This window comes from Aquarana catesbeiana, linkage group LG02 (assembly GCF_042186555.1).
Source record: "Aquarana catesbeiana isolate 2022-GZ linkage group LG02, ASM4218655v1, whole genome shotgun sequence".
NCBI classification, from domain to species: Eukaryota; Metazoa; Chordata; class Amphibia; order Anura; family Ranidae; genus Aquarana; species Aquarana catesbeiana.
This window is the reverse complement of record NC_133325.1, coordinates 395,165,437-395,181,051: the sequence shown is the minus strand read 5'-3', so window position 1 is coordinate 395,181,051 and position 15,615 is coordinate 395,165,437. Positions and strand designations below refer to the sequence as shown.

Here is a 15,615-nt window from a genome sequence, read left to right as displayed (position 1 = left end):
ACAGCATAAGGTTTACCTATACTCTGGTCAGTCAATTTTGTTTGTTTTTTTATTTTTTCTCCCCTCAGTAAAATGGTGTGAATAACATCTAGCAAAATGTCTGTTTTTTTTTTTTTTTTCTCTCATGGCTTCAAAATGTATGGAAATGTTACATCTCTAGGTGCGCCTACTTATATGGAACCCCATGTAAGTGTGTGCCATTTTGCTATTTTAATCCCATATTTTATTCCTTTACACTTAAATGGTCATGCCCTCTGTCATTCCTTTTTCCCTTCAGTATCTGAGTGCCGAGGATTCATCCCAGCTCTGTTTTGAGAGGAGCTGCAGCCATCCTAAAAGTGACTGTCTGTTGTACATTGGACTGTTTGTTAGGGGCAATCTCTCCAACTTGCCGCTCAATTTTTAGCACCATAGAAAGTTTATTTCCTTTTGACGAGAAATCTAGCGACTCAAGTGGTTAAAGTTAAGCGTTCTTTTGTGGGTTTTAATGTAAAAATGACTAAATTAGATTCATTATGGCCATTTGAATGCAGAATTGGTTGTCTGTTTTGTAGATAATACATTTTAAGGCATAGGTAAGTTATATCCATTTTATTGGAGCTGTTTTTGTTTGCACTTTATATATGCTAACTGATTTGTGTGATTGTGATTTTTTTTTTTTTTTTTTTTCCTTTTCCTTTTTTGGTTAAGGAAGCTGAAGAGATGCACATCAAGGCTATACAGATCAAGGAGCAGCTTCTTGGCCAAGAAGACTATGAAGTGGCTTTGTCCGTAGGACATTTGGCCTCTCTTTATAATTATGACATGAACCAGTACGAAAATGCAGAGAAACTTTACCTTCGATCGATAGCTATAGGTATGTTGGCCTAGTATTGAGTTTCATATAGTTTTTTTTCAAGTTATTAATGGGCTTGGATGTTGCTAATTGTTAACCCCTTGATGATCAGAAGTTCTTAAAGCCCAGATGCCGTGACCCATTTTGCTTCATGAACCACTTCAGCCCCGGAAGAATTTACCCCCTTCCTGACCAGAGCACTTTTTGCGATCCGGCACTGTATTGCTTTAACTGACAGTTGTGAGACCGTGCACCCAAACAAAATTTGACGTCCTTTTTTTCCCCATAAATAGAGCTTTCTTTTGGTGGTATTTGATCACCTCTGCGGTTTTTATTTTTTGCGCTATAAACAAAAAAGAGCGACAATTTTGAAAAAAAAGCTATATTTTTTTGCTATAATAAATATCCCCAAAAAATATATATTAAACAAATTTCTTTCTCAGTTTAGGCTGATATTTTTGGTAAAAAATCGCAATAAGGGTATATTGATTTGGTTTGCGCAAAAGTTATAGCGTCTACAGAATAGGGGATAGATTTTATGGCATTTTTATTATAATTTTTTTTTTTATTAGTAATGGCGGCGGTGATCTGCGTTTTTTTTTTTTTTTTTTTTTTTTTTTTTATCGTGACTGTGACATGGCGAACACTTTTGAATCTATTTTGGGACCATTGTCATTTATACAGCGATCAATGCTGTAAAAATGCACTGATTACTGTGTAAATGACACTGGCAGGGAAGGGGCTAAACACTAGGGGGAGATCAAGGGGTTAAGTATGTCCTAGGGAGTGATTCTAACTTGGGGGGGGGGGGGGGCTCACTACAACATGACAGATCACTGCTCCTGATGACAGGGAGCAGTAGATCCCTGTCGAGTTGCTATGCAGAACAGGGAAATGCCTTGTTTATGTATGCATCTCCCCCTTCTGCCACTCCGTGACACGATTCCAGGCCCCTGGCGAGCATAGAGTCCGCGGACGCGCACACAAAGTACTCGGCGGGTGCGCGTGCGTGCCCACAATGCCGTGCCTTAAAGGGGGCGTACAGGTACACCCATTTGCGCGCAGCCATGCCATTGTGCCGACTTGCATCGTTGTGTGCTGCTCGACAAGCGGTTAAACACTGGTTTACTCCAGTTTGTTGATTGGGGGGGGTTTCATGCATTGTTAAAGTAAATACCCCCTTCATTTTTTATTTTGTTATGTGCTGAAAAAAAGTGATAAGCTTTTTGTACATAACTATGTAATCCTATCTTTGCTTTCTACACACAGAGGAAGTGTCCCAGTGCCATCTGTAGACTGGAGAGATTTATGTATACAAGCAAACCTCTCTATAAAGAAAAAAGTCCCGTGCGATACTCAATGTGAATATAAAGAAATGAAAAAATTATAGTTCATATGGAAAATGATGGTATCATAAACCAGAGGTGTGATTCCTCTTTAAATCTTCAGTAAATCTTCTATGGATCTTCTAAGACAGTGCAGAAATAGGAAAAGGGGGCTGCTTACCAGATTTGATGGATCCCCACCACAGAGATCATGCGAGCCTGAACAAACTCCTCTCGGGGTCAGGAACAGCTGGTCTTTGAGTAGAGACAGACTTCCCTCCACGCCAGGTAGTTGAAATTTCAGAGGCGGCAATCGGGAACACTCTCCTCCATTAGCTGCTCCAGCAAGACCACTCGTAGCAGGAAATAGTACATTTTAAAAGAAAAAGAGGCGCTTCATTGTGCAGTAGTTTAAAATGCTTTAATCCATGAATGGACAACTGACATCAAAGCATTGGCAGGGTAAAACACCTTAGCAATTAAAAAACACAGCCGACGCCGATCAGCTGAGAGTGTGGTGACGTCAGGTTGCTGCTTTGATGTCAGTTGTCCATTCATGGATTGAAGCATTTTAAACTACTGCACAATGAAGCGCCTCTTTCTTTTAAAATATACTATTTCCTGCTATGAGTGGTCTTGCTGGAGCAGCTAATAGAGGAGAGCGTTCCCGATTGCCACCTCTGAAATTTCAACTACCAGGCGTGGAGGGAAGTCTGTCTCTACTCAAAGACCAGCTGTTCCTGACCCCGAGAGGAGTTTGTTCAGGCTCGCTTGATCTCTGTGCTGGGGATCCATCAAATCTGGCAAGCAGCCCCCTTTTCCTATTTCTGCACTGTCTTAGAAGATCCATAGAAGATTTACTGAAGATTTAAAGAGGAATCACACCTCCGGTTTATGATACCATCATTTTCCATATGAACTATAATTTTTTCATTTCTTTATTTTCACATTATTATTTGAGTAGCGCACTGAACTTTTTTCTTTATACTGTATAAAACCTCATGTTCAAGGTTTTTTAGTTGCAGCACTCAAGATTATTTATGTTTTCATATATTTGTGATTTTGTGTTTTTTATGCACTTTTTAAATAGATTTTCACTCATTTAAATTTCACATTGGTTTATCACAGTTGGAGGTAACGCGGAACGTTTACCATATATTAAGCAGACCTCTCCAGCCTACCTGTGATTGCAGTGTTGGGTTATTCAGTTAGAACCTATGCTGATTGGTTGTCAATCATTAGTCTGAGACTGTCAGGGACGGTGTGGTCCCAGAAGTAGGAGTGCACATAGTTGTGTACACTTGATTAACCGCAGAAACATAGATTTATGCAGGTATCTTGTGGTTAAACAGTTCATATGGACCAAGCTGGTCCATAAAAACTATTTGCTTCACTAAGATGCACCCACTAATGGTGCTGTATAAACTCTTAAGTAGCATCAGCTGCATGCAGTATACAAACATCCTGCTACCACAATACAATTGACTGCTGGTTTGACATTCATAGGAAGCTTTGTATTTTTCATCAGTAAATACCAAGGCTTCCTCTGACTGAGGTGCAGGTTGTGATGTCATCTGCTCGCCTCTCCACCTCAGCCAATTAGAGGAAGCCTTGTACTATTTGATAAAATACAAGGCTTCCTGTGAAGGCTGAGCACTGCTCAGTCATGACTCGATTTTTGATACCCAGCACTGTATATTGTATGTAGCTCATGCTACTTACAGTTTATACAGCGTTCCCAGTGGGCACACCTGTTAGTGAAGCAAATTGTTTGGCCCAGCTTGGTCCAAACTATTTAAAAGCCACAAGAAACCTGGAATTGTAATGCTGGTTTGGTTGAGATCGTCTTTGCAGGAGACAGTTGTCTTTTTAGTCTCATCATATTTTTTTTTTTTTTTTGCTTTCTATTTGCAGGAAAGAAGTTATTTGGAGAAGGTTACAGTGGACTGGAGTATGATTATAGGGGCTTGATTAAACTTTATAATTCTGTTGGCAATTTTGAGAAGGTATTTGAGTATCACAATATATTGGCAAACTGGAACAGATTACGAGATCGTCAGTTTTCAGTCACAGATGCCCTGGAGGATGTAAATACTTGTCCCCTGTCAACAGAAGAAGTTGTGCAATCATTTCTGATGTCACAGACCACAGAAGGACAAAGCTGTTAATTTCAATCCTTAAAAAAAAAAACTGGTCAGCTTTACCAATTGTTTTCCTCAGCATATTGGGAAAGTTCATACTGTGAAGTTTGTAAAAACATACAGATGCAGCACTGGTTTGGTCCTGCGGAAGATTACCTGGATTGGATCCATGCATGTGCTGGATGGATAGTCTTTAATGGAATGCTCACAACTTAATCCACTTTTTTTTCTTTTTTTTTTTTTTAATTCAGTCAGTGGGACAGAGAACAAGCATTGCCATTATGTTTGCAGCTCCAACAGGAAGATGCAAATAAAACTGTATAAGAGTTTATAAGAGATTTGTTTTCCCTGTTTCTTTTGGTCCAGGTGTTATATATGATAATAGAGATATATCTATATATACATATTATACTAATAGTGCACTCCACCACTTATTTTATGTTCAATAGGAGCTTTGTTTCAGAAAATTATTCAGTACACGCAGGCCTTGTTAATGCCACCTTTTTGAAGGAAAACTAGTATTTACTGCAGTCTGAGTCAAGTGTTGAATTTGACTTTTTATCTTACATTTCAGCCTCTTTCATTTTTGCTTCTTAGGTTTTGTAAAAAAACTGCTTTTATTGGCCCCATTTTTAGCGGCCCTATTTGTCAATGGAGGGTTTACAGGTTTTGCTCATCAGGAACTAATAACATTGCAGGCTATTGTGTCGGAGACTCCTAATCTTCATCCACCAATACATAAGGTTATGTAGGTAATATACTTAGAACCATTTTCTCTGGGTCCATGGTGTATGTTTGCGCTGCACTTTGGGCAATCATGCTCAAAAGATGTCCAGCTATTTATTGGGCTGCTGTAACATTATAAACTAAACATAGCCTTGGTGTTCTAAAGCTTAAAAGGGCTGCTCTTTATTATATATGTAGATGTGTAGTTCAGGTCTGTTTTTTTTTTTTTTTTTTTTCTAAAAAAAAATCTAAATTTTGCAGGTTGAAGTAATCTTATGTACAAAACAAATGTATGTAAAAGCTGTCTTCATGTTTTATAATTTGTATTTTTTTTTCTGGCACTCTTGTCTGTGCAAAGTGCTTAAATCAGATAGAAATCATAAAAAAAGGTTTAAAATTTGTAATCACAATTACATACAGTTGTATAGCAAAAAACAAATGGTCGAGAATCGAAAAAACATTTTACACTTCACCGTAAGGGCTATCTTTGGAAAAAAGGAACTCCCACTAGAATTTTATTTATTTTTTTTTTTTTTATGAAAAGTTTTTATTCACTATACCTTGTAATAAAGTTTGATGGCAAGCTCATTAGAGTGTCGCTCGCTATAGGCCAGGTGATTTGTGTTTAGTGGATGAAGATCTGGCAGTATATATGTGAGATCTACATGATCCTACAAATCTTTTAAATGCAGGTGATTACCTACCATGTGAAAGCAGAATTTTCCATGAACTCAGTTGGCGCATATACTGTATAATCATGCAGATCTTTTATGCTAGTGATGTAAACGGATGTCTCAGGAACTCCACTATTAACTAATCTGTGCAATCGTTCACATTGGTGACCTATTGTTAACCATAGTCTTTGGAGAGTGATGTTCCATGCTGCTGGAATATCAGTTTGCTCTGTATTTGCCAGTTAAGTGTTCCTTTGGTATTTTTTTTTTTTTTTTATCTTTTTAATTTTTTTTTGTACATGAAACAAAAAACTGTGGTGCACATTTATTAAAGTATTGCCTGGTTGGATGAAAGGTAACTTTGGCCAGCCTAGGCCTGATCTGGTTTTCATTCAGCTAACTTTTCTGGCATCTCCTGCACTTTTATGTTCGAGAGTGCTAAGGACGTTGGAAATATACTGCAGACAGAGCGGTGAAGTAATAGAAATAAAAAATAGCATCATACTTTTACTTAAGGCCCATGCACACTTTTACTATCCATTGCAGTGTTAAATTTTTTGTTGCGTTGAGAAAGCCTGTTCATTAAGAATAGGCTGCCAACCCACTGCAATGAATCGGAACATGCACGTGACCCTGTTTTTAGCAACCCAGCCTACCACAAAGTGTGAAATATGCACTGTAATGCGATGTCGTCTGTTATACAGTGCCCTAGGTGCCATTCACAATGAATGGCCCCACTGGACACCACACAGAGGGTTGTTGCAGTGCACAAATGTAACAGGACCCTTATACTGTTTTGTCATCTTGTGCTAATCTTGTGCTAATCTGAGGATATCGTTTGGCAGCATTTCAGTTCAGTATGCCAAGTGATTTATAGAAACTGTCTAGAAGGGCCAGTTGGCACAGACAATGCAAAAAGCAATATATTCTGAAAATGTTTTATTTTAAATTAAACATCTTTGCTATAATAGAAGTGAGTTGTTCAACGTTGAAACGGTGTTTGCAGTGAAAATTATAAGCCTTTGTTTTTTTTTTCTTTTCAATACACCTGGTTTAAGGTTCAAAAATAGATTTTTTTTTTTTTTTTTTCCCTAATGGATTTTTGTTTGCTATATCTAATTCCATAGGAATTTTAACTTTCATATGTACCATGGGCAGTATTGAAAGGGAAGCAGTAATTTACTAATAACAGCTTTTGGGGTACAAAGTGGAACAAATTAAGACCTAAAGTGGCTAGCTCACCCAAAGTCATCTTCCTCCTGTAACTCAAATTTGACATGGCTGAATAGTTTATTTTGTTTATAATGCTAAACTTATACCGGAGTTCTTGATCTTTTCAGAAACCATGGTCTTCAGACTTAAGAAAATGTAGGTCTTTTTGATTGGTACCAAATGTATATATTGTCTTGTGAAGAGATTTGGTTGTGGATCTAAAAACCTTCTATTTGGGGTAGATGCGTTACGTTCCTATAAGATTTAATGGAGCCTCGTGGTTATATGTATCTGAAATAGCTGCTGTTGCTAATTTTAACAATATTCTTTGTATGGAGAAAACTCAATGAACCAATCTGGCCTTTGGGGCAGCAAAACACTTCATCAATGGACTTCATCACTGGACATTCTTGGGCTAAATGATATTATAGTATCTTGGTGTAAAATAGTGATTGCACAAAAAAATTACAAGTAGAGGCAAAATTACCTGTACATAAAGACAGAACAGTCCTGACGTGCCAGATATTGTATTTAGGCTGCTGAATGTTACTTTGGTACTGTTTTTGCTAGTGCTGCAACTTTTGGGATTATGTGCTGCATGCCTGCCAGTAATATCCAATAAATAAAAAAACTGCCACTTATAATGTAAGTGATTATGTTGGCTATCTAACGACCACTCATCTAAGTGATTGTGTTGACTAGCTTGGTCAATTTTCTATTTGCAGTACAGTAATATTTACAATTTAATAGCAGGTTTACCTTTTTAAAGTTAAGTTGGCACAAACCTGAGCATTTTTTTTATAGAGAATATGACAACAAAATGATCTGGTGATATATGCTTGTATTCCAGAGTTTGTTTTTTTGTGTTAAAAAATTGGCCCTCGGCAGCCCTCCTTGCTTAGTCTTTTAGTCCTTTAATCTGATGGGCAGCCTGCTGAACTATGAGGACTGGGGGGTTGGATGGGGTGGACCTTGCCTATAATTTCAGCTGTCTTTTTTTAATATTTTCACTGAAATTCTCCTACGCTTTGTAGGTTTACATTACATACTCCTTTTTGAATTGCTCAGGTTTGTAACCAACTTATTTTTAAGGGCCAGTAGACCTAAATGTCATACTTAATCTGAAAATATACTAGTTACATTCACACGTGTAGAGGTAAACATGTGTTGATTTGGAATTGGGTCTATTTTGCCAAGCGTTGGATCTCGGGAGTTTTTTATTTTATTTGCAGACATTTGGTTAGTATGACCTTTGCAGGACTCTAGGCAGCTCCCTTTTTAGACAAAGTGGCTGTACTGTGCTCTACAAACATCAAAGATGTGCAATATCTTTCATTGTTTAGTATAGGACTTTATCTGTACATATTTGTGGATGATACAGGTTCCACTTTCCATGTCTTTACTGACCCTTTAGGTAAAGGCTTTTTCTGTTTTTGTGAGCAGTGTTGTTGCATAAACGTTGTGGCTTTTGATACGTGTTTTGCTGCTTAATTCAAGTAAGCTTGCTATGTGATGGTATTGTGCCTTCTTCACTTTTTCTTTGGTATAACCAGTAAGTGCCTCTGCTGCCCTCAAAGTTTATGAACGTAGCAGACAGAGTACTACAAAACTGGGAAATGCGAATAAGTGCATAATGTTTTTTTGTTTAAAGACTTAACAAATAATGATGGTTGTGATTTGTAAATGACATTGTAAATACTTAAAAAAAAAAAAAAAACTTTATAGAGCCACTATTTAATTTCCAAAATGTACTATACACCTCACCTGGTTAAAATGTTTGTAATTTCTTCTTTCTTCCTTCTTCTTTTTTTTTTTTTTTTTTTTGGTTATGTCTAAATTTCAGTCCATATCAGACCTATCACTATTCAGTCAAGAAGGATTTTAAAACAACAAACACCGCACCTCTGCAGGCAAACCTATGTCTGCCATTTAGTTAGACTCATAATTTTGTGGTGTTGCACTGTAGGGCCTTTCACACGGGTGCCTTAACAGGGGATCGCTCCGCTGGGCAGAGCGGATACTGAAACAGTTCCACTCTCCTTTATGGGGAAATTCGGGTGGAAACAGACCGCCTGTCCGTTTTTATCAATCCAATCAGATTGATGGAAAATAGGACCACCATTCGTCTGGATTTTTCAGGCAGGATCGAATTGGACATGTGTCTGCTGACATCCGCAGCTCCATGGGGGAGATTGCAAGGTCTGATCAGGTCCACATGAAAAACTGACAGGTGGACCTGATTGCACAGCCCGTGTGAAAGCTCCTTACTGTGCCAGACTTGGTCCACCAAGATTTTTGAGCCATAACGTGGGGCTCACTGTGGCTCAATGTTTGGTCATTGATGTTTCTGCACAAAGATGTTTAAAGCAGGGATGCAGTTTTTTTTATTCTTCAAACTCCTTTTTAAAGTATTTATTCAGATTTATATGAAGCCTGTGGCACACAGTCTTGAGAACCTTAAAGGATAAGTTCATCTTTCATAACATGTTACACCCTTATCCAGGGTGTAACATGTAACTAAATGAGCAGCCCTCCCCACCTCCTAGTAAGTGCCCATTGTAACAGCGATCCGGGGAATTTCTCCCCGCACCTGCTGTCAGTTTTTTTTTTTTTTAAAGTCATCCATGCGGGGCTCCAGCTGTGTCATTCATTCATTCATTCATTCATTCATTCATTCATTCATTCAGTTCTGTGAATAAGAGAACTACAATTACCATCATCGGCACCCCGTCATTCAGTAACTTCCTGCCAATACAAGGTTCGGGCAGACAGCTACACGAACAGTCTGCAGGAGCTTGAGATTGCACCCATTATATATTGATCGTGGTTGCAGTGCTTTTACAGGCTCCTAAAATGATATTTGTGTGTGTGTGTGTGTGTGTGTGTATATGTATAATTTTTTAATTTTTTTAAGTTCACTTATCCTTTAAATTGATTTGAAAGGGGGATTTTGGCAAATAGGTTTCTTCTGCTTAGGGTGGTGTTTGTCAAAGTTTGATCCTCTTATAGGTCTTTACTACAGTCCAGGAAACCTAGCATAGGGATCTGTCCCCTCAGCCCAACCACCACCAACTAAGTCAGGTAACGCTAATTTTGAATGAGGGACTATGCAATACACTTCACAATTGTTTTGTGGAAACCAGTTATTGGATGAGTAGTACAGTGTTTTTTTTTTTTTTGTTTTTTTGTTTATGTTCTGTGGTGGAATGTCCACATTAAAGTACGGGGACTTTAGTTAGGTTAATGAATATAGTAGCTGAATTTAAAAGCTGAACTCAAATGTGGGGAGATCTGTCTTTCTTTCTTCCCTTTCTGCAAGGCAAAAGACCTTCCAAGGGATTGAACCTTGCCTCACTACACCTCCAATGCATAAATCTACTTTTTTTTTTTTTTTTTTTTTTTTTTTATTAGGAGCAGTCTTTAGTCACAAGCTATTGTGCTAAGTCTTGTCACTGTAGTTCAAACTAGATTCTGTATCTGTTGGGAGGTATAGAGCAAGCATGGGGCAATCTGGCGCTATATGAACAATAAATTATACAAGACCTAGTTGACTGGGGAAAGTCAAAAATGCAATCTGGCAGGTATGTCAGTCTAATCGCATACATGGACATCTCAGTAGTTTTCTTGTGTCATTGTTGATAAAATTGACAAGATATGTGGAAATAGACCAGGGAGATAGTGCCCTATATTCAAATGAACTACTAAAGTGCTGATTTAACAGTGGTGCTTTCATGGAGGTTTTCTGTCTTGTTGGTCTGTATAATCCTCCATTCCTTCCAAAGTTCTTGAATTGATGGCATTGCTTGTGCACATTGAGATGTTTATGGCCCACAGAGTTGTGTTTTTTTGTTTTTTTTTTTCTTCCAATTAGCCAGTTGAAAATGAACAGATTTCGCATCCAAACAAGCGACGTGAATACTGGGCTATTGTGTTTTGACTGCAGGGACGCCTCCCCCCCCCCCCCCCATCAGAATGAGCAGATCAGCATTTTAACCATTGGCTGCAAGCGCTGATCAAATGCTGTTTTTTCAGCAGGACCATTCAAGAAGAACACGATCATTAGACTAGCTTTTATTGGAAAGCAGTACACGCATACAGAAATTCAGGCAATTTCTGATTAACCGTGCGAATTTCGGTACATGTTGCGGGCTTTAGTTTGTGTAGTTTTAATGTTTGAACGTGTTTTTGGGAAGATAAAAAGCTTTGTACATAAAAAAAACGAATTTGGCTGCTATTCTGAATGTACTAGTTGCAAACATTTGCAACATAATAGCATCCATCAGATGGAGAGCCACAAAACACATGAAGGGTTTTAAAGTAAATGTATATGTGAATAGTAACATCATTTTTCAGAATTCAAACGTTACTTTAATTTTATGCCGAACACTACTTAGAGCCTTGCATTGTATTCATGTTTCTCCTCAACTGCATCTGCCTTTTTAGTAATAAAATTTGTAAATGATGATAAACATTCCTCCAATAGAATTTTTTTTTTTTTTTTTTTTTTTTAAGAACTTCTTGTAACAAGGTTTTTTTTTTTTTTATTTTTTTTTTTTTTTTGGTCCTGAACTTGTACGGTACAGAATATCATCCAGCTCACCATACACTCTGAGGCAGCAGCGACCCAATTGGAACTTGGTGCCCCTATCACCTAAACCTGTACTGCAAGAAATGATGGGATCTATCATTGCTGACCTGAAGCTCCTAGATACCGGACTGTCCCTGGCATCGATACTTGGATTCAGTGACCCATAACAAACCAGTAGCTAGGAACATTTTGAGTATAGTAATCTGCGCATACTTACTCAATGTCAGTTGATTAAAGTGTTAAAGCATTTGGATCAGTATATCAGCCAGGCAATCAGCATTTTCTGATTGAGTTCAATAATGGCAGCCTACCTACTTTCTCAATACAGGTTTCTACTAGTTTTTTGGGGGTTCTAGCTCAAGACTGCCTCATAGTAAATGGTGACCAGGCTGATACAGATGCTGCCCATCCCCCCCATATTCGGCTCCAAGTAGTACCATAGGAGGTGTGAAGTGTTAAAGGCCAGGCAGTACTTGGTGGCAGCACACCCTTTATTTTAATATCGGCTTGGAGAGCTGAGAAATCCTAAATGCATCTAATTTTAGGTACCTTCTTGTTCTAAGGGCTTGTAAAAACTGGTGACCCATCCTTAGAACATAAATATGCTTTTAAAAGTTTTCTTAGTGTATCAGTCATTCATATGTAGTGGTTTTTTTTTTTTTGCTCCATGAATGTATTTGAAGAGAGTATAATTCAAGTGCGTGTTTGTGCCATCTTCTTTGAAATCGTCCCACACTGGGATGTTGCAGGTTGCTTAAAGTGGAGTTTGAATAAAACTAACTATTCTTAAAACTGTTCCCTCCTCCAACCTATCCTGCATACCCTGTATAAAGAAAGATCTGTATAGTTACCATTTTTGCTTTTTATTTTTTTTTATTTTTCTGTGATGTCAGAGCCCTGACTGCCTCATGGCAGTGAGCAGCAGCTGCAGGGTAGAGGGAGCACAGACAATGGCTGGGTCATGGGTGCCTATGGGTGATGACCCAGCTTCCAGATTTCCCAGCTGTTGTCAAACTCTTGATGACTGACATAGGGAAGCTAGAGCTGAAGAATCATGTGACCGAGCAGATTAAAAAAGATAAATATTTTTTTTACACGGGGTGGGCAGGATAGGTGGGGTTAGAGAACCTTTTTAAGAATAGTGTAAACAATTGCTGAACAAAGACTTGGGCCAGCCATACATTTGTATGAATCTCGGCCGGTTCAATGGGAACCAGCTGAGATTCGAACCCTTAATAGGCAGGCTGAATGTACCAAGTTGATTGATAATCTTTGGTACAACTAGCCTGCTGGATTCTCTTCTGATTATGGTTAGCAGCTGCTATAGCCGCTAGCGATAATCACAGTCTTCTGGTGGGGACAGCCTCCCTCGTCCGTCCCCACCCCCTTGCTGGAAGCAGTCAGTTGTTTGGCAGGAGGGTTTCGCCTGTTAACACGGTCTGTCTTGATGGGGGGAATCATGCAAATTTCTTTCCTGCAACCCGTAGGTTGCAGAAAAGAAATTTGCACTGTGCATGGCTGGCTTTTAGTGTTTACTTCTCTTCAAAGCACGAAGTGTCGTTTCTCTGTCTAGTTCCTCTTTTATCAGCATAAGTTACTTATGACACCAAGTGCTAAAAAGGTGACGGGAGGGAGCTCCAGCACATAGCTTGTGATTAACAGCCTCAGCTCTGTTCCTGTGTGAAGGGGGGGGGGGTGTCCCTTCCCTCCAGTCAGCTCTCAGAGCTCTTGCACAATGTCACTGCAGCTCCCCACCCCCTGCTTTTGTGAGTCTGTGAAAAATCCTTTTTGCCGGAGTTTTACAAGGCTGTACAGGGCAAATGGCTGCATAGGAGGATTTGTTTTACCTCCTGTGTGTATCACCAGAGGCCAGTAACGTCACTAAGTATAGGTAAGGGTAAGTTAAAGCACTTGAACTGTTGTGTTGGAGAGATCAGTTATCATTTTCATTTCGGATGGAATTGATCTGCTGTGACTACATTAATATGGTTCGCCGTTTACTTATCTGTTATACCACAGAACATTTTCAGATTTTTGCATGCATAAGCTGCCTACATTTTGTCAAAGCTGGCAGCATCAGACAATGGTCAGCTTTGTATGTTTAGCAGTGAGTACAAAGAAATAGCGTTCAGTTTTTTTATAAGCTCTGGATAATAAATGTGACTGTTGGCCAAAGCCTATTTTTACAAAAACTAATATTGCTTTTCTAGGTATTTTTATAGAGACTGGCCCTAAAACTATAAATGTAAAAAAAGTGTCACATTCAAAGATACTGACCCTACACCCACTGTGTTGATCTCAGTTGTATTAAAGTGAAACTGCTTTTTGAGAAAATGACACTTTTAGGCTCGTCTATTTCCTGGTTTTCTGCTTCATTTTAGTGGTTTAATCCTCTGGCCAAAACATGTGTTGACTGATATAGGGCTGGGAGGAAGAACCAGAGCTGTCAACTAGGAATCCAAGACTCCCAAAAGTCTCTCGTTCTTAAGGCCCTCAAGTGGTGGTTTCTCTTTAATGAAGTAGCTATCAGCAACAAGTAGTAACTATTGAGGCCCATTTTTTTTTTTTTTTTTTTCTCCAATTTTATTTTTTATTTGTTTGATAATATAAGGGCTTCCTTTGCTGACATCTAAAAATGGGAGCTGTCTGTCATGCTGATCTGACAGCACAAATGTTTTTCACTCACCCAGAACAGATGTGGAAATCGGGGATTCTGACTTTCTAATCTGCATGTTTGTGCTTGGTCAGGGAAAACCTCTAAACCAGAGACGGTCAGGAAACATATGTAAGGAGAATAGAAGTGGCAGTTTCTCCTGTCTATCACTCAGTACAGATTTACTTTAAATGGACATCTCCACTCCATACAGGTGTTGGTGCCAGGACCATAGTATTTTGATGCCCTCCGCTTTGTGACCTTGCTACTTCTGTCTGCAAGTTTATAGGCACGTTTAACTGTTTTCATTCCATAGTGTTTGGTTTATATTTTTATAAACTCTAAAATTCTTTAACACTTGGGAACATAACCATGACTGTAACCTAAATTGCTCCCTTCATTTATTATAGTTGTATAGTGTGTACACACTTGGTCCAGAATGGGAACCATGCGTTGCATGTGTATGTACTTGCATTTGGTGGAGTGTACATTCTTGACTTATGTGACCCCAAGTAAAATCATATCAGATCAAAGCATACAAGATCTCTGACTGCAGTGAAATATACTGTATAATGTGTATGCACGTGTATCGTAAAATACCATTTTTAGCATTTGTTTTTAGCAGCTCCATGCAAAAAGCATGTCTTTCATAGACAAAAGAAATGTACACAACTGTTACATTTTGCAATTATTATTGCAAAAGTTTTGACGCTTCTAAGTGTGCTGCAGCTTTGCTTATCTTTGCTCAGTATTTCATTTAAATTACAATGTAACCTTGTTATTATAGGCTTCATTAATAATCTCCCCCCCCCCCCCCCCCCCCCCAAATTCATTTTTAGCTGTATGGAGGTTTGCGCAATATGAGCTGAGCACTGCACAATTCAGGCATAGCCTGTATGACCTTCATTGACTACTTGCATTTAGCCTAGATATGCATGATTTTATATTTACTCCTACTTTTTTTTTTCTTGTAAAATATTTCTGTTTTTCATTTTTCTTTTCAGCGTCTTTTTTTCATTGGAATGTTCAGGAGTTTCCACCATTTGCAGTGACTGCTTTGTTTACATATAAATTGGCATTTTTTTTATTTCTGCAAATGGAAGATTCTTTCTTTTACATCTCCTTTTTTAGACATTTTCATTTTATTTCAACTGATACAAGACTGTCACCTATTTTTCTGTTAGACCAGTGTAAAATAAGACTGAGTCCCATTTTTTGTTTCATCGTACAAGCCTGATTTCTGAGTTACATCTGTAGGACTGTGTGGCAAATTAGTAGCAAGTACAAAAAAAAGAAAACCCTGTGTTAAGTGAGACAAGTGGAAAGTAGTGAATATTTGGTGCCATAGACAAAACCTAAATATTATATGGTTTAAGTGCCTCTTTGATTTAGAGCTTGTTTGTAAAATTTCTCTCGGCAGTGACCTCTTGGATGTTGGGAATATTTCATCTAAAATATACG

At 38.4% G+C, this 15,615-nt stretch overlaps 1 protein-coding gene across 1 annotated transcript in view; it reads left to right on the top strand.

Moving 5' to 3' along the window:
* APPBP2 (amyloid beta precursor protein binding protein 2) overlaps nt 1–14,958 on the top strand; it is a 104,036-nt gene extending 89,078 nt beyond the window's left edge. The window contains exons 12-13 of the mRNA XM_073615248.1: nt 691–856; nt 4,075–14,958. Coding sequence (XP_073471349.1) covers nt 691–856; nt 4,075–4,328 — 420 coding nt within the window. The 3' untranslated portion in view covers nt 4,329–14,958. The remainder of the gene's footprint in view (nt 1–690; nt 857–4,074) is intronic.
* Nucleotides 14,959–15,615: the final 657 nt, after the last annotated feature.